This window comes from Gorilla gorilla, chromosome 2, assembly GCF_029281585.2.
Source record: "Gorilla gorilla gorilla isolate KB3781 chromosome 2, NHGRI_mGorGor1-v2.1_pri, whole genome shotgun sequence".
NCBI classification, from domain to species: Eukaryota; Metazoa; Chordata; class Mammalia; order Primates; family Hominidae; genus Gorilla; species Gorilla gorilla.
Window position 1 is genome coordinate 194228822 of NC_086017.1, and position 21709 is coordinate 194250530.

General features: G+C 42.4%; 1 protein-coding gene across 3 annotated transcripts in view; it reads right to left on the reverse strand.

Moving 5' to 3' along the window:
* Window positions 1–3390: 3390 nt before the first annotated feature.
* LAMP3 (lysosomal associated membrane protein 3) overlaps window positions 3391–21709 on the reverse strand; it is a 49859-nt gene continuing 31540 nt past the window's right edge. For all 3 annotated transcript variants that reach the window (XM_063704415.1, XM_004038072.5, XM_055381956.2), the window contains exons 5-6: window positions 16899–17069; window positions 3391–5399 (exon numbers count right to left, since the gene is read on the reverse strand). In XM_063704415.1, the coding sequence (XP_063560485.1) occupies window positions 5266–5399; window positions 16899–17069 (305 nt within the window). In that variant the 3' untranslated portion in view covers window positions 3391–5265. The remainder of the gene's footprint in view (window positions 5400–16898; window positions 17070–21709) is intronic.

The following is a 21709-nucleotide window of genomic DNA, read 5'->3' on the forward strand; positions in this document are numbered from 1 at the left end:
CTACAGGTGCGTGTCACCATGCCCAGCCAATTTTTGTATTTTTAGTGGAGATGGGGTTTTGCCATATTGGCCAGGCTGATCTTGAACTCCTGGCCTCAAATGATCTGCTTGCCTTGGCCTCCCAAAGTGTTGGGATTACAGGTGTGAGCCATTGCACCCAGTCGAAGCTTTATGCCTTTGGATTAAGGTAATGTCTTTTGACAAAATGCATGTGGCCTTGGGAGGGATAAAAGACAACTCCACGATGGGTTACTAACACATGACAATGAGCCAGGATTGGTGCTTCATGCCTGTAATCCCAGCACTTTGGGAGGCAGAGGTGAGTGGATCACTTGAGCCCAGAAATTTAGACCAGCTGGGGCAACATGGCAAGACCATGTATCTACAAAAAAAAAAAAAATTAAAAATTAGCTGGGTGTGATAGCACGCACCTGTAGTCCCAGCTACCTTCGAGGCTGAGGTGGGAGGATCGCTGGAGCCTGGGAAGTTGAAGCTACTGTAAGCCATGATCACACCACTGCATTCCAGCCTGGGTGACAGAGCGAGACCCTGTCTCAAAATAAAATAAAATAAAATAAAATAAAAAATTAAAAAAATGGCTGTGCACGGTGGCTCTACCCTGTAATCCCAGCACTTTGGGAGGCTGAGGAGGGCGGATTACCTGAGGTCAGGAGTTTGAGACTACCCTGGCCAACATGGTGAAACCCCGTCTCCACTAAAAATACAAAAATTAGCTGGCCATGGTGGTGCACACCTGTAATCCCAGCTACTCAGGAGGCTGAGGCAGGAGAATTGCTTGAACCCAGGAGACAGAGGTTGCAGTGAGCTGAGATCGTGCCATTGTACAATGGATCGTGCCATTGTACTCCAGCCTGGGTGACAGAGTGAGACTCCGTTTAAAAAAAAAAATGGAATTGAGTGAGTGAATAACATTGTTGGGGTCAGCCAAAGCATGTTGGGGTGGCGTGGTGGGGCTGGTGGAGGTATGAGGAAGTTAGAAGAATACATGAGCACTTAAGAAGAAAGTTTGCCAGGACAGCATGAGGGAATATCTGGAAAGCAAAAGAGATTTTATAATTTTGATAACAGAATCTATTTCACAATTTTATCTGTAGTCAATCTTGGTCTTAATATAAAACTAGTTAAGTTAAAAACAAAATAAAACATCTTTTTTTTTTTTTTTTTTTTGAGACAGAGTCTCACTCTGTTGCCCAGGCTGGAGGGCAGTGCTACGATCTTGGCTCACTGCAACCTCACCTCCCAGGTTCAAATGATTCTCCTGCCTCAGCCTCCCAGACAGCTGGGATTACAGGTGCCCACCACCATGCCTGGCTAATTTTTATATTTTTAGCAGAGATGGGGTTTCACAATATTGGCCAGGCTGGTCTCAAACTCCTGACCTCAGGTGATCCAACTGCCTCAGCCTCCCAAAGTGCTAGGGTTACAGGTGTGAGCCATGGCACCTGGCCTAAACATCTCTTATTTATGCCTGCCAACACTTGACCAAAATTGGCATCTCTTGGAGGCACTAATGTGGGGTGAAGGGACTTGTTGATGAGTGAGGGGCCAGAGTATTATAAAATGAAACTCTTTTTTCATTGGCAGAGATTCTTCTTCCATCCTTTTTATAGTTTATATTCCTTTTACTTAGTGGGCAGAGGGAAACCTCACAGCAAATCATCCTAGAGAACCAAGTCCCGGGTCAGGAAGGAGTGGCTCATGTATTTGTGTCCTCAGACCTTCTTGGCCTTCAAGCTTAGAGCCCCAAACAGGAGTCCAGAGGGGGGATCTAGGACCTTACAAAGCAAGAAAAATGTGAGAGGAACAAAGGTGGGGCAGATTGGGTAGGGGCTGGAGCCATCCTGGCTACTTTCTTTTAGGAAGGTGAAACCATGACGTCAGTGCTGTAGACCAATGGGTCAACACCAGACCCTGTGGTCAATGGACCTTCATCACCAGGGATTGGGAGGCTGTGCTCCTGAGGAGGTGCTACACCTGGGGCAGGGTTGGAAGCAGGCTGGAAAGGGCCTTGCTCTCATCATCCCTTGTATATTTTCCTATTAATCCACTTCTCTTAGTATATATACTGGAATTTATTTACCGAAGTTCCCTCCAAAAAGTAAACCACGAATTCCACAATGTTCACCTTGACGGTAGGCACCTGAGGTAGGCAGCATCCACGTTGCCTCCAGGGGTTCCTCCCTCTCCTGGCGCTGTGGTTGGAAGGTGTCCCCCAAACCATATGTTGGAAACTTAATCTACAATGCAACAGTGTTGAGAAGCGGGACCTTTAAGAGGCAGTGGGGTCATGATGGCTCTGCCCTCGTGGATGGATTAATGCTATTATTACAAGTGTGGGGCCCCCTCTTGCTCTCTCTTCTGTGTCCTTGCACCATGTGATGCCTTTTACCATGTTACAATGCAGCAAGAAGATGTACATCAGATTTGGCCCTTCCATCTTGGACTTCCCAGCCTCCAGAACCATGACCAAATCAACTTCTATTGCTTGTAAGTTATCAAAAAATCTGTGGTATTCTGTGATAATGGCACAGAATGGACTAAAATCTCATATTCAAGCCCTTGTGTAGTCCCCTTCCACAGTGTACCAGGGATGGTTTGTGTGAACCATAAACAGACACACGATAGTATGTTTCTTCTGTGATTAGGTTTTAAAAAATATGACAGCTTTCATCTTGGTCAGTCTCTCTCTCTCTCTCTTTTTTTTTGAGATGGAGTCTCGCTCTGTCGCCCAGGCTGGAGTGCAGTGGCACGATCTCGGCTCACTGCAACCTCTGTCTCCCGGGATCAAGCGATTCTTCTGCCTCAGCCTCCCGAGTAGCTGGGACTACAGGTGCACACCACCATGCCTGGCTAATTTGTTTGTATTTTTAGTAGAGACGGAGTTTCACCATATTGGCCAGGCTGGTCTCAACCTCCTGACCTCGTGACCTGACTGCCTCGGCCTCCCAAAGTGCTGGGATTACAGGTGTCAGCCACCGCTCCCAGCCCTCACTCTCTTTCTCTCAGATCACTATAGGTAACTAATATAGGACCTCTTATTTATCTCAGCTCCTACAAGAGTATCTGGCATTTAGCAAATCCTTATCAATGCTGATCAAATTAATGAATGAACAAACGTGGCGACATTTAAGTAAACTAGTAATGCAGTCAGTCTAAGCTAAGAGTTGAGACATTTCATATGTAACTTTAATGTGGTTTATCTTCTCAGGAATTCTTACCAAGTGATAATGTGGCAATGGAGAATAGAATGAAACAAATTATAGAAAGATGATTTAACTTATTGATCTGAGCAAAAACCTAAGATGATTGTAAACAAAATTTTATACAGCACAAAAATGAATCATAAAAAATAAATGACATGCACAAATCTCCAAAGTAAGTTTTTATTACAAAAACCTTTACTACAATTCAATGTTTTATTAAGACTAAAGTCAGGACCTTGCCAACTTACTGAGTCATAAGGAAACACATGAGGAAAGTCAACATGGTCTCTAGGCTGACTTGAATTATTCCTTGACTAAGAATTCTAGGGTTATGTGGACTTTTCTGTTAACATCCTGACTTAGTTCCTTTCTTTAGCAGCAAAAAAACAGCAGGAGTAAAATTCTTGGCAGGCTGCTCTACGGAATAAAGTGAACAATAGGAAATATGGATATGAAGTGCAGAAGCAGCAAGTTACCACAAGAGGGGGCTATACACTCTAGAAAGAACAGTTGGTTAGCGAAGTTTCTCTATTATCAAAAAAATTTAAAAATACTTTGAGTTTATTTGATGCCTTCATCTTTACAGCCCAGCTAAGCAATCCCATAAAAATGACAAACTGACTAATGTTTTACAAAGCCCCTCAGTCTCCTTCAAGAGAGTGGAGGATTTATTAAGGATAGGCTATTTTGTTATCTGCAAAGCTCTCCTTTCATCTACCCTAATGTCTCATGATCCTGGATAAACCCATTTCCCCGTAAGGTGAGCGTATGCTGGTATGAGGTGTGAGCCTTCAGGCAGAGTGTGGTGTCATTGTTCTTGTAGGTAACTTGGTGTAGGGAGAAGACCAAAGACCTCGATGTCAGACCAACATGAATTCAAGCTCTGGCTCTGCCATCAGTTAGCCAGGTGACATTTAAGTGATTCAGTTCCCTTAAGTCTCAGTTTACTCATTCACCTATAAGTTGTGAGAATGAAATGAGATATAGATAAAGTGCTTAGCCTAGACTCTGGCACTTTGTTAGTAATTAAGGGCCATTATTATTGTCTCGTGCTTATTGTTTAGCTCTACCATCTGTAGCCACCTAATTCTTAGTCTAGCGATTCTGGAGCAGGAGTCATCAAGATAAAAAATATAAGCTGATTTGTTCTTTTTGTTTGTTTTACATAAAAAAACTTAGACAACCTGAGATATGTTGTTCTTTTTGATGATTAAAAAAAACATTTAAGGCCGGGCGCGATGGCTCATGCCTGTAATCCCAGCACTTTGGGAGGCTGAGGTGGATGGATCACCTGAGGTCAAGAGTTCAAGACCAGTCTGCCCAACATGGTGAAACCCCGTCTATAATAAAAATACAAAAATTAGCCAGGCGTGGTGGTGTGTGCCTGTAATCCCAGCTACTCGGGAAGCTGAAGCAGGAGAATCACTTGAACCCAGGAGGCGGAGGTTGCCATAAGCCGAGATCGTGCCACTGTACTCCAGCCTGGGTGACAAGAGTGAAACTCCATCTCAAAAAACAAAAACAAGAAATTTAAAGTGGAAAAGGAGTTAAGTGCTACACCAGGAATATGTATGTTACATGAAACCATAAAACACAGATAGTAAAAGCACTGAAAGTCCACTTGATAACAAAGCAAAGGCATTTTTTTTTAAGATCAAGGGTAAAGTAAAATCTCCAATGCAAACACAGTAGTATTAGTTACAATCGACCCTTGGTTTATAATTTGAAGGCTTATTCTACTTTACATATATTATGTTAATTCAACATATCTCAAATGTTGACTTTGAGTGGCTAAAATATTCTAAAGGAAACTAGAAAATAAACAGCTCACTATATCTTTCATAAAATAAACAAAAAGTATTTAGAAATTGATGTGCTGCCTGAACTTAAATCACACACGACTCACTTGGTTTGAATAGAAGATGGTGGTTTACATTGTTTGAAGGAGGACCCACACTCTGAGGGAACTTCCCAACATCCATCCTGGAAGGGATGAAAGAGTTCTCTAAATTCCATTATTTTCATTCCCCCCGGGCAACAATTAGATTCTCTGGTATCCAGATGATTGACACCTTAGGCGGATTTTATAGACACCCATACCCATAAGGCAGAGACCAACCACGATGGCCCCAATCACAGGAAGCACAATTGTGTAGTCAGACGAGCACTCATCCACTAAGAGAGAAAACAAATACAATACAGTGGGTAAGGTTTGGTGATGCAGTCCAGAAAGCAGGCTAGAGGGGAAAGAAGATGAGCTTTGGCATCAAACAAAGCTTGACTTTTAACTCCACCATTAACTAGCTTTGTGACCTTGGGCAGGTAATTTACTCTTGCAATTTCCTAATTTATAAAGTAAGCAAATAATATGTAAGACTGTCAGAAGATTAAATAACCATATTTTCTTAGTAATTAACATTCAATAATCATAATCCTCATTTCCTGAACTGAGTAAGAAGTCACTCCAGGCATACTCCCTGCTAAGTGGGATATGCTTACATAAAAGAGACCAGCCGGGCACAGTGGCTCACGCCTGTAATCCCAGCACTTTGGGAGCCCGAGGCGGGCGGATCATCTGATGTCGTGAGTTTGAGACCAGCCTGACCAACACGGAGAAACCCCATCTCTACTAAGAATACAAAATTAGCCGGGCGTGGTGGCACATGCCTGTAATCCCAGCTACTCGGGAGGCTGAGGCAGGAGAATTGCTTGAACCCGGGAGGCAGAGGTTGCGGTGAGCCGAGATCACACCATTGCACTCCAGCCTGGGCAACAAGAGCGAAACTCCATCTCAAAAAAAAAAAAAAAAAAAAAAAAAGAAGACCATTTGTGTGACCAGTGTCCAGATTACAGATGATCTCTTGAGAAACGTGATTTTTATCCACTTTATAAAACATGTTTGTCACTCCTAAGGCTCTATTGTATTACTTTTAGCTAATATTAGAAAACAGACCAAATTATTTATGAGAGCTTAAAAGTGAGAGTTTACAAACTTATCAAGACTGTTTTTTCTTTATACCATTAGAAAACGCTTACTCAATTCATTTAATGTAATTGATTGGGTCAGAGACTAATAAATCTCAACTGAGGAAAGACGGAAGGGTCTGGGGTAACAGGGGAAGTTGATAGAATACTCTAATGAAGAGACTGGGAGAAAAGAGCAAATAAATGAAGAACCATGTCTTAGTCATTATAGCTAAAAAGATACATGTGTGAGGTCATTGTACGAACTAACACTGAAATTATGTCCTGAACCAAGGATCACCATCAACCCAATTCAGTGTACCTGAGATCTGAGAAAAAAAGGATCAGAAGAGGTCAGAGAAGACAGAGTGGCAATTAATTAGAGATTCCAGGAAAAAGAAAATTTGGACAAGAAAGAAACTGTGATTGTAGTACACTATTTGGCTTGACAGCAGACAATATTTATACAACTATAATAATGTGTGCCTTAATACCTTACTGATTTACCCAAAAATAGTTGTGTAACCACAAATCTTTATGTGCTATAGCAGGAAGTCTAAAATGGATCAATTAGGAACTATCATGATAAGCTTTTTATTTTTTAGAGTTATGGAGATAGCAATCAGAAGAAATTGTTAAAATTAGTTAAAAGTATCTTGTATCTTGGGGCAGGGAGGCAGAGGGACAGAGAAATGTTGCTTTCCATGATAAGACCTTTTGGAGTACACGAAACTTTGTTACTTATATATGTTTCTCTTTTTTTGCAGCCTGGAACTCCTGACTTCAAGCCATCCTCCCACCTCATCCTCTTGGGACTAGAGGTGTGTGCTATCATGCTGGGCCAATTTTTTATTTTTTAGAGATGGGGTCTTGCTATGTGGCCCAGGCTGGTTTCAAACTCCTGGGCTGAAGCAATCCTTGACTTCCCAAAGTGCTGGGATTACAGGCGTGAGCCACCACACTTGGCCTATATTTCTTAAACGAAAAAAGAACTTTGACAAGTTAAGGAATTAAAATGAGTGGGAAAAAAATACAAAAAGTTAAAACAAAATGTAACGCACACACCTGTTGACCCAATAATTCCATCTCTAGGAAATGATCCCAAAGATATATTCATACACTATGCAAAGATATATTACAGCACTGTCCATTTTATGAGACAATTTAAATATATGTAAAAACTAAAATAGTATTCAGACAATAGAAAATAATATAGCCATTAAAAAGAAAGTGGTAGGTCTCAGTGTTCTGTAACAGAAGTTCCTGAAGCTCCGTGAAGCATCATGTGAACCCAAACCCATGTGCTTGCGGGTCTGGTGTGAAAAGATACACCAAAAACTGGCAGAAGGACTGGGAAGGAAGCGGAGGGCAACTTTTACTCTCTCTTGTTAAGCTATTAAATTATTTAACATTGTTTAAACATTTCTAAAATGCAAAAGAGTACACAAAGAAAAGAAGTGACTGATCCAATCACCCCATTTCTTCCATTTGAATCAATCACTATAAACCTTTTTGGGCATGTGGTTCCTCTGTGAATGTGTGTATGTGTGTGCGCGCACGTGTGCATGTGTGCAAACTCACGTGCATGCTTAAAGCAAAATCACTCTATTTTAAATAGTCTATTCTCATTATAAATAACTAAAATAATAGAGAAAAGCACAAACAAAAAAGTAAAACCAACTACCCCAAGACCATCCACCAAGAAATGTCATTGCTAATATGGAGAAACATTATTTCAGGCCTCTTTCTTTAGAACTACAAGGATAGATAGGTTAGAAAAATAAATAGAAATACTTTTATTAAGATAGGATCATACAAGTACTATTTTATTACATTTGTTAATTTCAATTTTACTTGTGTTTAATAGGATAAAAGAACTTGAAGGAATTATCACAAACCAATGTTTCTTTGTCATGGGAAATATTGGTTCATAAAGGGTCCCCTTAGAGTTCTAAAAAGAGACTATGAAGTATGCATTAAACAATTATGAAATACATTAAGAGGTTATGAAGTAAATTGGACTTGTGTTTGCTAAACTTCGTTTCCAATTTAAACATTATCTATTGATACTGTTTTGAAAGAGTAGCACTAACAGATTCCCTTCCATCTCCCCTCTCTTCAACTCCCCCAATTTTTTTTTTGAGACAGGGTCTGCTCTGTTGCCCAGGCTGGGGGGCAGTGGTGCGATCATAGCTCACTAAAGCCTCCAGCTCCTGAGGTCAGCCATCCTCCCACCTCAGCTTCTCAAGTAGCTAGTAGTACAGGCAAATGCCACCCCACTCAGCTACTTTTTAAATTTTTTGAAGAGATGGGGTCCTTACTATGTCACTCAGGCTGGTCTTGAACTCCTGGCCTCAAGTGATCCTCCAACCTCGGCCTCCCAAAGTTTCAGGTGTGAGACACTGTGCCCAGACAACTCCAAATTTTGAATAGTTATGTCACTGTTTTTAACATTGTCTATTTTTTTTTTCTTTTTTAAAAAGTAAACGGATTTTATTGTGAAATTCTCATAGATGGAAAATTAAATCAAACATTTATTCTGTCCATTTCATTTTATAATAACCTTATCACTGATTTTTGTACCATGCATTTCAATGGCCTGTTAAATGAAAAATGTTTTAAAAACTTTTAATTTTTGATGTTTTTAGCTTGAATTTTTTCATTAAGAAGCCCACAGTGCCAGCAGCCGCCCCCCAAGCCCTCGTGTGAACAACGTTTTGGTTGCTATTTCAACTTAAGGAAACAATCTTTGACTTTGATCTATTGTCCAGGTTTATGACACTTCAATTCTATTTGATAACTATCATTCCTGTAGTCTTTAAAATGTGTTCTGACTGGCTGGGCATGGTGGCTCATGCCTGTAATCCCAGCACTTTGGGAGGCTGAGGCAGGTGGATCTCAAGGTCAGGAGATCGAGACCATTCTGGCTAACACGGTGAAACCCCGTCTCTACTAAAAATATGAAAAATAAAATAAAATAAAAAAATAACCAGGCGTGGTGGCAGGCGCCTGTAGTCCCAGTTACTTGGGAGGCTGAGGCAGGAGAATGGCATGAACCTGGGAGGCGGAGCTTGCAGTGAGCCGAGATCACGCCACTGCACTCCAGCGTGGGAGACAGAGCGAGACTCTGTCTCAAAAAAAAAAAAAAAAAAGTGTTCTGAAGATTTAACACTGTCATATGATTTGAAAAGTCAAAATAATACAAGATGCTGTGCATTGAGAAGTTTCACTTCCACCCTTGCCCCTTCCTCTTAGTTCTCCCTGTCCCCATTAGATGATTCCTTTCCTTAGTTCTTGTTTATATTTCTGATGTTTCTTTGTGCAGCTAGAACAATAATGAATATACTATTATGCACTATGCTTTTTTGATATAATATATTTTGGAACTCTTTCCTTAAACATACATAGCATCCTCATTCTTCTTGTAGCTGTATAGGATTCCATTGTGGGATGAATCACAGTTTTAAAATCTGGCCCCTATTGATGGACCCTTGGCTTGTTTTCATTTTTTTGCTATTATAAATAATGTTGTAATGAATAACCATGTACAAATATCATTTCATATATGTGAAGGTGTGTTTGTGTTCCCAGGCCCATAATTGTTTAGTATGTTTTATATATAAATGGATCAACATCCTCCCATCTCAGCCTTCCAAGTAGTTTGGGACTACAGTCATGTGCCACCATGCCCAGCTAATTTTTGTATTTTTTGTAGAGATGGCGTTTCGCCATATTGCCCAGGCTGGTCTTAAACTCCTGGGCTCAACCAATCCTCCTGCCTCAGCCTCCCAAAGGGTTGGGATTATAGGTGTGAGCCACTACGCCAGGCCTACTGTGACTTTTCTATTCCTAAAGGCTGTTTATTTCCTTGTTTATATTGCAACTCATTTCCTCTCTTGGTGAATTTCATTGTCAAGCAATATTTTTTATAAGGGCTTATTTGTGTTGCATCCTTTGAATTATTTCATGGTTAAGAATATCTGCCTGGCGACAGAGCAAGACTCTGTCTCAAAACAAACAAACAAACAAACAAAAGAATATCTGCCTATTGTCTTTATACTTCATATTTTTGGGTCACACTTTCTTTTTCTTAGATCATTGTAGAAATTATTTGCTGGCTTTAAATGTTGTCAAGAAATTGGAGGTCAACTTTAACTTTCCCTTTTTATAGCTGATTTTATTTTATTTTCCATAAAGGCCTAAAGACTTCTTCATGTTTGAAGTTTTATAGCTTGTTTCCAATATGTCCCAGTGTTAAACTTTTGGTATCAATTCTTTTTTGGGACATGCTCTTTTAATCCCAACTTCAATTATTTATCTCAAGGAAATTTCCTTAAATCTTCAAATATATCTTCATTCTATTTTTGAGGTCTATACATCAGAGGCACCAATTATACTTATGTTGGATGGGCTGAATAGCTTCTATATCTAGGAGCTTCCCTGTAATGCTTTAATCATAAGGTTTATCTGTATTACCTGTAATGATCTCAGTCATTCTCTCTATGAAAATAATATAATTTCCTCCCTATTTATTCTGCCTCTGACTGTTTCTATACATTATGCAGTGTATTGCTTTGACACTCATCTTGTTTTCTTACTCTTTCATTTTAACATCTTATCTTTAAACTCTGATTACCTGGAATTCACATTAAGTGATTCTCAGCATCAAGCAATTGTCAGGAATTTCTTTCTGTTCCTTGAATTATGTTTTCTTTGTATTTTACTATTTTCATTTCTAACTTTCTGTTATGGACTAAATTGTATCCCCTCCCTGCCCCCAAATTTACATGGTGAAGCCCTAACTTCCAGGACCACAGAACATGTATTAGGACACAGGGTCTTTCAAGAAGTCAGTAAGTTAAAATGAGGTCATTAGGGTGGGCCTCTATCCAATCTGAATGGTATCCTTACACAAAGAGGACATATGGATACAGACAGGTACAGAGGGAAGACCACGTGAAGACACAGGCCATCTACAGCCAAGGAGAGAAGTTTCAGAAAAACCAATGCTGCTGAGACCTTGACCTTGAATTTCTAGCCTCCAGAACTGTGAGAATATACATTTCTGTTATTTAAGGCATCCAGACTGTGGTATGTTACTAAGACAGTCTTAGCAAACTAATACACCCTCACTCCTTTTTTTTTTTTTTTTTTTTTTTTTTTTTTGAGACGGAGTTTCGCTCTGTCACCCAGGCTGGAGTACAGTGGTGCGATCTTGGCTCACTGCAAGCTCTGCCTCCCGGGTTGACGCCATTCTCCTGCCTCAGCCTCCCGAGTAGCTGGGACTACATGCGCCTGCCACCATGCCTGGCTAATTTTTTGTGTTTTTAGTAGAAACGGGGTTTCACCATGTTAGCTAGGATGGTCTCGATCTTCTGACCTCATGATCCGCCCGCCTCGGCCTCCCAAAGTGCTGGGATTACAGGCGTGAGCCACCGTGCCCGGCCTCACTCCTTTTCTTAATTTAATTTCAAATTATTCTTATTTTGCTGCAGTATTTTGGCACAGTGGCCATGCAGTTTGTTTTCATCTTGCTCATGCTTGAGCGTGGCAGTCGAGATACTCCATTTCCTATGATGCCGTTTGGGTGAATTATGGTCTTTCTTTCCATTGCATCTGAGATCAGTTAATGTTTCCCTTTGGGTTAGATATTTGGATTCTATTCTCTTTTATGTAGCATGGAAACTAGCTGCAGCCTAGAGCGATCGTCTGCTTTGGGGTTTCTTCCCCAGTTCACCTCCGTCTGTCCCTACCTTTACTCTTCCCAGTCTTCCTGGGAGCCATTTTCACTATCCTAGGTTGGAAAAGGAAGAAGATAAAGCAACCCACTCTTTTTTTTTTTCCTCCAGGTTTAGTAATGGAGGAGTTCACAGTATTTTTTTCCCTCTCATCACAGGCTTCTTAGGGTGAATGTGTGTGTGGTTAGGAAGGGAGGCAGGTGAGGAGCCCAGCTCCACTGCCCCCTCTGCTCTCCACCTGGAAAGTGGGCAGGACTGTGAGTAAATTACACATCCAAGCGTTTATTTACTGGCCATTCCAATGAAACCTTTGCTTTTTGTGGTTACCAGAATGCTAATTCAAATTAATTCTAAAAATAATCGGTACTGGGGTCGGGGGAATAGATAGCAGGAGTCCAAGCAGTGGCCATCATCCAGAAGAACTCACTGAAGAAGGTAGGGAGGAAAATTAAATTTAAGTGGTCATATCCCTCTATATTTGATTTTAAATTCTGCTTCTTGTTTCATCTGCTAGGGGAGAAATTTCCACGTGCTAGAAGGTAAATCTTACATTAATCATTCTGCAGAAGAGTGAGTGGCCGGTGAATAAACACCTTGTCCTCTGCCCTACAGAACTTTCAAGTGCCCTTAACACTGGACACAGGGGAGCCTGGAGCAGGTGCCAGTTTGAAGGAGCAGGTGGAAGGAGATCACAGCTCTCCAAAGCCAAGCTCTTCCTGTTAAGCCCGAGTCTCTTTGGGGAACTCCCGGGTCCTCATATCAGATTGTCATCAACATCTGTTTTAAGAGGGAAACAGACATTTCCTGACACTCTGATGTCTTCAGGGGCTCTTAGTGCTGTTTTGAAGCTGCGGTGTGCCCTCCCCACAGCCCCACTTCTAAGAAAACAAGGAGAGCAAAAATGCCTCCTGGGAGAGTCAGTACATTTCCTAAGTAGGCAGTAGTTTTAGAGTTGTTGCCAAATTTCATAAATGTCATGTTAAAAATAATGAATGGCACCTCTGGAAAATTTGGAAAAACAAGAAAACTTCCAGTCAGTAGAATCAACTAAGAACATTCCTCTCCTTTTTCTCTGAATGAAAAACCCCCATCAGTGTAATAGGAAACCATGAATAACATCCTAAGCCATATTTTAACAGAATTTTTCCCTCAGATATCAACCGTCCCCCATCAGGAATGTACTGCTTTTGGTGAATGTTTGCGTAAAAGGGAAGTGAGTGATCCTCCAGGCAGGTCTACCTCTTCCTGCTTGCCATTCCATATTGTCTCCCTGCTCTGTCTCCCTCCTGTCCTGCAATGGTCCAAATGGACACATTTACAAGAATAAAACAACATCAAAGAAAAGCCGACAAACCCGGAAAAAAGTAGCTAAGAAGGCAGACAACACATGAAATTGAAGCAACTGAAGGGCTAACATTTATTGAGCCCCTCCTTTTTTGCCATGATCTTTGATATGTGCTTTAAATTAAAAAAGTGAAATACGCAGTTTCCTAATTTTTTAAACTGATAATACATTACAATAGAGTAGGATATTTTTTTTTAAAAAAATAATAGCATATTAAGATCATCTATAATTTAAGTAAACCAAATTTGGGTGAAATCCAGGAGTTTAAAATCATTTTGTAATCAACTTTGAAATGCATTGGTTTTTTTAAAGTAATGTTTTTAAAAACTGAAAATCAGGACTCTTGAAAATGTATAAGAAAAATCAGTCAATTTGTAAATGTCTTCCCCACAATTCTCCCTCCGGGTTTTTGCTTTCTCCCTTCTCACAAGCACCCCGCTCATGTCTCTGCCTATTGCCCCTAATTCCGGAAGCCAGCACTGGTATATTCAGGTATGGCAGAGGGCATCAAGCACACCTGGCATGGCCTCCCCAAAGCAACAGGAGGAAGTGGGGGAGGTGCTGTTTCCTAGCACTGCGGTAGCCCTTTGGTGGAAAGTTAGGTTTCCTAATCAGCTCAGGAGGGTGCAACAGGCAACGAGACAGGTCAATCCTTTCACTTCAGGCTGAATATGATGCCGGAATTCCCAAGACCTTAACTTTGCACATTTTGAAGAAAGTGGGGCTTTACATGCGTTCATATCCTCTACTGGGCCTCTTTCTGGCCACCAGACATGCAGTTAGCAAAATCACAAGCAGTCCTGTGATACTCAGGCCCATGGCCACAGGGATTTCTCTCCTGTTTCTGTCACTGAAGCATTCATCCGCTGTAATTGAAGTCAGAGTAACAAGTGTTACAGACTGGCCACAAATGCTGGGAAGTGGCACTGCCACATCTGCCTCAGCTTTGGAGAGAAGAAGACGGAGGGGAAGATGGAGCTGTTGGGGCTCAGACAACAGTGGGTGAAAACGAGAGGGAAAGGGTCAATACAGTGGATCTGACACGTGTAGCACTGGTAATTAGTTAGGGAGCTTATTAAATTGCAGATGCCCAGACACATGCCCAAGAGATGATAATTCAGTGGGTCTGAGCTGAGGCCAGGGGAATTCTGATGCTGCTTCCAGGCAGATCCAACTTTGAGAAAATGCTAGTTTGGCCTAAAGGGTTGTGATCAGAGTTATGTCTTGACTCTCAAACTAGAGTAATTCCCGGAGCCATATTCTCCAACTCTAGTAATAGTTTGAGACAGAGTCTCACTGTGTCACCCAGGCCAGAATGCAGTGACACAATCTCGGCTCACTGCAACCTCCGCCTCCTGATTTCAAGTGATTTTTATCCCTTAGCCTCCCGAGTAGCTGGGATTACAGGCATGTACCACCATGCCGGGCTAGTTCTTTGTATGTTTAGTAGAGATGGGGTTTTGCTATGTTGGCCAGGCTGGTCTCAAAGTCCTGGCCTCAAGTGATCCACCTGCCTTGGCCTCCCAAAGTGCTGGGATTACAGGAGTCAGCCAACACGCCCAGTCCTAACTCTGTGTTTCTTACAGGGGCTGCTCAGATAGCTTGGGGCTCCTAAATCAGCATAATAAACAGCAAAAGAAAAGGACAGCAAAAACCCTAAAACTCAATAAACAAAACACAATGTTTGCAGGCTCCAGGATTTTAGGGAGGAGGAGATTTTAGGAGTCAGGAGACTACTGTTTGGGATGACCATTATCTTTTACAAGGCTCAGCTTTGACACTTGCTGGATTCCTCTCCAGTTCTTCGAGCCCCTGTTTAAAAATCGCCTATCACTCAAGACTTCTTTAGTCCACCCTGTCATCACCAATGCTGTCAGTCACAACTTCCTCTGGGCTCCCATAACCCTTTGCACATGTGTCTTTTAAACACCATATTAGGTATGGTAACTTGCTCCTCTTTTCCCCCTTCTCTTACTCTCTAGTAGAAAATCCTATTTACAGAATGACATACCTCTTCACATTTGAGCATCTTTAGTGAAATTTGAAGTGCAAAGACTAAGAAGATGGCGTTGAGTTGATAGGGTGACAGTGGGAGAACAAGGGGAACATTTTGGAAGTGGAATTGTTAGGGCTTTGTGACTATTTGTATGAGAGGGTGCTGGAGGGAGAGGAGTTAAGGAGAACTCTGAAGTCTGTTGTTTGGAAAACTATCCAATTAATGATGGTTTTAAGAAAAAAAAATGTAAAGACAAGCGAGCTTTTCTGTGTATCCCTGTGAACACTGGTGTGCACTGCTGAAAGGTTTTATTTCCTAACTCTGCCACTAAGAAGTTTCCCAGACCTGATCACTTCCTGCTTCGTAGAGGTTCTGAAGGGGAAGAAGAGCAAGTGTGTACCTTTTTTTAAGATCACACGATTACAGAAGTTTTTCAAACCTTCATAATGATTGTAAAAGAAAGAAATAGTTTTCCAACACTAGCAGTTTTGAGAGTGGATGACAAATGGGGCCAACCTCTACTGGCAAATTTTCATATGACTGTGGGACTCCGACAAAGCCTACAGAAACCAGGGCACCCAAGGCAAGAAATGCCCAGTCCTTCCTCCGCCAAATGCTTCCCCCTGAGTACATGAGGAGAAGTTTTCTGCTACACACATCTGCAATTTCATGATGGAACCCAAAGCAAAATCAGATTCATATTGTAGACATTTAAAATACGGCTAAACTTCTAGCTAAATCTATTTTTGATAACTGGAAAGTACTCATCATATTTTTTAGTTATTATGAGAGGGATGTTTTAGAAATTGAAGTACATGACCCTCCTGGTCATATGTAGAAATCCTCGTAACACTGTTTTCCTGGAAGGGAGAAGAGGGCTTTTTCTGGCATATGACTCTCCTGGTCATAGGCAGAAATCCTTATAACAATGTGTTCCTGGAAGGGAGAAGAGGGCTTTTCTGGAAAGTCACCCTGGTCTGCTCTTGGCCCTTGCCCAGGGACCTGTTTTCCTCCAGGGCAGTCATCAGGCAAGCTCTGCCTGTGATGGTCAGAACTCAAGGCAGAAGTTAGAGGGAAACTAAAACTGACTATGAGGAAACACTGTTGGGTGTGACAGCTTATAACTGGAGACGAGGGACTCCAACAGCTTGTAATTGAGATGAGGGGGTCCAGCAGAGTTTCCTTCTATTTTGAATTGCTGCATCTTGCTCTTTTCCCTCTGCAGGTGGGGAAGAAACTATTCTGAAATCTTGATTTTAGACATTACTGATACTCAGGATCTTTAAAGTGTTCTCCAAACATATCTGAATTTACACCCAACAGGACATAAAGGGAAGTCGCAGGTGGTATTTTCTGTTGTTTTGATTGAGCGTGTGAGTGTTTAAATGAGTAAGAATGTGTGTGAGTCGAAGAGAATGTAACCCGCTGCGGGACAGCCGTGACTGGGTGGGTGCAGGTGCCTGATTCTGAGGTGACCGGAGGAGCCTGGCCCTGTGAGCTATGTGGAATCACACCATCCCAGGAAGCTCATGAGATGCTTGCTCCTTTGACAGCTGCAGACAGAAAACAATTTGGATCTACCCTGGGGTCTCTAAAGTGTACGTCTGCAACCTGATCGACCCTTAACTTACCATTTCCAAAGTGGTCATCTTCAAAATCAAAGGCTTGAAGTTGGACATTGGTTGTTTTCAGCTGCAGGTGGGCTGACAGCTGGAGGCTCTGTTCACTCACGCACTTGAAGGAATGCCCGACTGCTGTCTGGAACATCACCACTGCATGTTTGATTCCTTGGTAAATTGTCTCTGAAAAGGTGACAGATAGATGCATGAGTCCTGAGAGGTAACCGCTGAGCTCCAGCTGTGGCCGGGCTGCCTGTTTGCAACTAAATGGCCTTCCTTCCTTCCGAGGGGCTTTCTGGGGTTTCTGCCACCTTCTCCCCATGAAAAAACACCCTGGTGCGGTTTGGAGACTTTTTCAGCTGCTCTGTTTGGGCTATAAGGGAAACACCTCACATAAACTGGAATGCGCAAACAATGAAATGAGAACTTTTGAGAATGTGTTCTTTGGTTATTGTAAATCATTGGGGACAGAGTGGGTGGGAACTAGTCAGTACTTGGGGGCTACAGAGAGGTGCCTCCAAAATTTTAGAGATAAAAGAAGATTGCTTTCTGAGACTTAGAAAGTCACAGAACCCTTAATGAATCAGTGAAGGGACATGCAGTCAGCAAATGCTTATCACCAGGCTGAATGTATTAGATGAGCAGGGTCAAGAACTCATTAGGGGCCAGGCACAGTGGCTCACGCCTGTAATCCCAGCACTTTGGGAGGCCGAGGTGGTCAGATCACCTGAGGTCGGGAGTTCGAGACCAGCCTGACCAACATGGAGAAACCCCATCTCTACTAAGAATACAAAATTAGCTGGGCGTGGTGGCACATGCCTGTAATCCCAGCTACTCAGGAGGCTGAGGCAGGAGAATAGCTTGAACCCAGGAGGTGGAGGTTGTGTTGAGCCGAGATTGTGCCATTGCACTCCAGCCTGGGCAACAACAGTGAAACTCTGTTTCAGGAAAAAAAAAAAAAAAAAAAAACTCATTAGGAGGGGTTGTTGCATCCATCCACAGAAACAGAGAGAAGGGAGAAGCCCATCTCTTCCCTTCTGATCGCCGCCTGGGGAGAGAAACCTGCCCAAGGACTGGCCCTCTCTTACGAAAGGTACACCCTGTTCAAGAAAGTGGAGGCTTCAAGGCAGATGAAGTTAAACATTTTAATCATTGAGGCCAGGCACGGTGGCACACACCTGTGATCCCAAGTACTTGGGAGGCTGAGGTGGGAGGATCATTTGAGCCCAGGAGTTCGAGGTTGCAGTGACCTATGATCATGCCACCGCACTCCAGCCTGGGACACAGAGCAAGAATGTCTCCAAAATAAATAAATAAATAATTAAATAAATAAATAAATAAATAAAGAGGCCGGGCATGGTGGTTCATGCCTGTAATCCCAGCACTTTGGGAGGCTGAGGCAGGCAGATCACTTGAGGTCTGGAGTTTGAGACCAGCCTGGCCAATGTGGTGAAACCCTGTCTCTACTAAAAATACAAAAATTAGCCAGGCATGGAGGTGGGCACATGAAATCCCAGCTACTCAGGGAGGCTGAGCCAGGAGAATCTCTTGAATCCAAGGGGTGGAGGTTGCAGTAAGGTGAGATCGTGCCACTGCACTCCAGCCTGGGCAACAGAGCCACGCTCAGTCTCAAAAATAAATAAATAATAATAATAAAAGAAAAATAATTAATCATACAATGAACTCCATTTTCTCCAATTCCATGTTTGCTAAGTACCCTTCTGACTATACTGTAGCTTCTTGAATGGTAGAAATTTCACTGGCCAGAGGACCCAACTCTCTGGTCTGCTTAGTAGTTACAGTAAGGAATAGTCCCACGATGAATTAACAAGGTGGCATTAATGCCAGCGTCTGTACATGCAAATGCCCTACACAATGTACTGAATTCTCTGTGTACACTACCGGATCACGTGTTATATCCTGGGTAGTCTGCTACTACCATCCCCACTAACATTACAACTGTCACTACCGTAATTACAACTGATTACTATTCTTAATACCTCCACTAACATGAAAATCATCATTACTGTGACTCCTTAAGTTCCTGCTCAGCCATTAGGATCAAGACCTAGAATTGATTTTCCCACACCCTCAGCTTTAAATTAATTTTTGATCAGACTTCCCCTTCCCCCCTCCTTTTTTTTTTTTTTTTTTGAGACAGAGTCTCACTCTGTCGCCCAGGCTGGAGTGCAGTGGTGAGATCTTGGCTCACTGCAACCTTTGCCTCCCGGGTTCAAGCAATTCTCCTGCCTCAGACTCCTGAGTAGCTGGAATTATAGGTGCCCGCCACCATGCTGGGCTACTTTTTTTAATATTTCTAGTAGAGACAGGATTTTGCCATGTTGGCCAGGCTGGTCTCGAATCCCTGACCTCAGGTGATCTGCCTGCCTCAGCCTTCCAAAGTGCTAGTATTACAGGCGTGAACCACTGCACCCAGACTCCCCTGCCTCTTGAGAGATTTCTATTCTATTGCTGGCTAAAACCTGGTCCATACCTAGTGATAACATTAGCTAATTTATGTTAGCACTCACAATATTTATTCTCTATCCTAAGTGAGGAGACAGATCTAAGTGAATTAACATATATGAAAATGAGTTGTCAACTATGCTATCTTACTTACATTTAACAATCATTGGCAAATCCCCCTGAACATATCAATACAATGTAGCTGATATTTTAAGTAGACATTACTCCACATTTTCATTTCTTGGCAAGTTTCTTTGGCATAAATTCCTTAATTGGTAAAATAATGTTTAAGCTAGTCAAAGGATAGACCTTTGAAAAGGAGAAAACAGACACTCTTAGTACGGTACCTGGCACAGGGGGATACAAACAAATAAAGGTTATTTAACTTTCCAGGGAAACATTTGAGGCCTCTGAGAGACATCTTGTGTGAGTGGGAGCTTTGCTTCTCACACAAGAAGTGAATACTGTAGAAGTTCTCTGAATTTCCCCCACTACTCCACACAACAACCAAAGTGAATCTTTATAAATGTAAATCTGAGGTATCATTTTCTTCTCTCCCCTAGACCCCTCGGTGGCATCCTTTCACACTTTAGAATAAAGTCCAAAGTCTTGACCCTTGCCTTGCCACTGGCTCTACATGCTCTGGCCTGGCTGTCTGTCCCTCGACCTCATCTGCTGCTTATTCTCTCTCCGGGCACACTGGCACTCTGCATGTCCTTGAACACATTAGCCAGCTCACCCCTTAGGGTCTGTGCATCTGTTCTTCCCGCCATCTGGAAAGGGCTTCCCTAGGCCCAGATACACCCAAAGAGCTGAATCTCTCTGCTTAAACTTCACGTCTTCAGAGAGGGCCTTTCTACCCTGAAGGCTTCCCTAATGTCCCACCTAAAATAGCTTTCGATTCCTCTCCACTCCTCCTGCTTGTGTTTGTTCATAGAATTTATCACTACTGGGCCAGGTGCAGTGGTTCACACCTATAATCCCAGCACTTTGGGGGGCCAAGGTGCGTGGCTCACTTGAGGTCAGGTGTTTGAAACCAGCCTGACCAACGTGGAGAAACCCCGTCTGTACTAAAAATACAAAAATTAGCCAGGTGTGGTGACAGGTGCCTGTAATCCCGGCTACTGAGAAGCCTGATGCAGGAGAATCACTTGAATCTGGGAGGCAGAGATTGCAGTGAGCTGAGACCAAGCCACTGTACTCCAGCCTGGGCGACAGAGCGAGACTGTCTCAAAAAAAAAAAAAAAAAAAAAGAACTTATCACTACTTAACAGAGCACAGGAGTCCCCCTTATCCTTGGGGGATACATCCCAAGACCCCCAGTGTACCAGCGTATGCCTGAAGCCATGGATAGTACTGAACTCTAGATATACTGTTTTTTCCTGCATATACATATATACCTGTGATAAAGTTTAACGTATAAATTGGTCACAGTAAGATATTACAAACAATAACTAATGATAACATAGAAAAATGGTCACACTATAAAAAAGTGATGTGCATGTGAGCTCTCTCTCTCAGAAACTCTAATTGTACTGTACTCACCTGTTTTTGCACCATGAAAAGTGAAACCGCGAATAAGGTCGGGGGGCGGTACTGTATTATCATTTAATGTGTTGTTGTCCTCTTCCTCTTCTAGAATGTAAACTTCATGAGGGTAAGAACTATTAGTTTGAAAAATTGTGGATCATCAGTGCCTAATACAGGGCTTGGCACCTAGCAGACACTAACTACATTTTAGTAGAACGAATGTATGAGTCCCAGAGTATAGAATAAGCTGCACTATCGACAGCAAATCTGTCAAAAAGCCACTAAACTCTTTATTGTCACCAATCATGATCTCTGACGTAATCTAGTCCAGCCTCCTTTATGAGCAGATGGGCAAATTACAGCACACAGAGGCGTAGTAAAGTCCCCCAAAATCACATTGCTGGCTGCTTTCTCAGTCTGTTCCTTAGAAGCAGCATCAGCCGGGTGCAGTGGCTCACGCCTGTAATCCCAGCACTGTGTGAGACCGAGGTGGGCGGATCGCCTGAGGTCAGGAGTTTGAGACCAGTCTCGCCAATGTGGTGAAATCCCATCTCTACTAAAAATACAAAAATTAGCTGGGTGTGGTGGCACACGCCTGTAATCCCAGCTACTTGGGAGGCTGAGACAAGATAATCGCTTGAACCCGGGAGGCAGAGGTTGCAGGGAGCCGAGCGAGATCGTGCCACTACACTCCAGCCTGGGAAACAGAGCAAGACTCCATCTCAAAAAAAAAAAAAAAAAAAGCAGCATCAAACATGGGCAGATTCAATGGGATGAAAGGTGAGCTAACCAGAAACAGCGTCATGGCTGGTAGAACGGGCATTCTG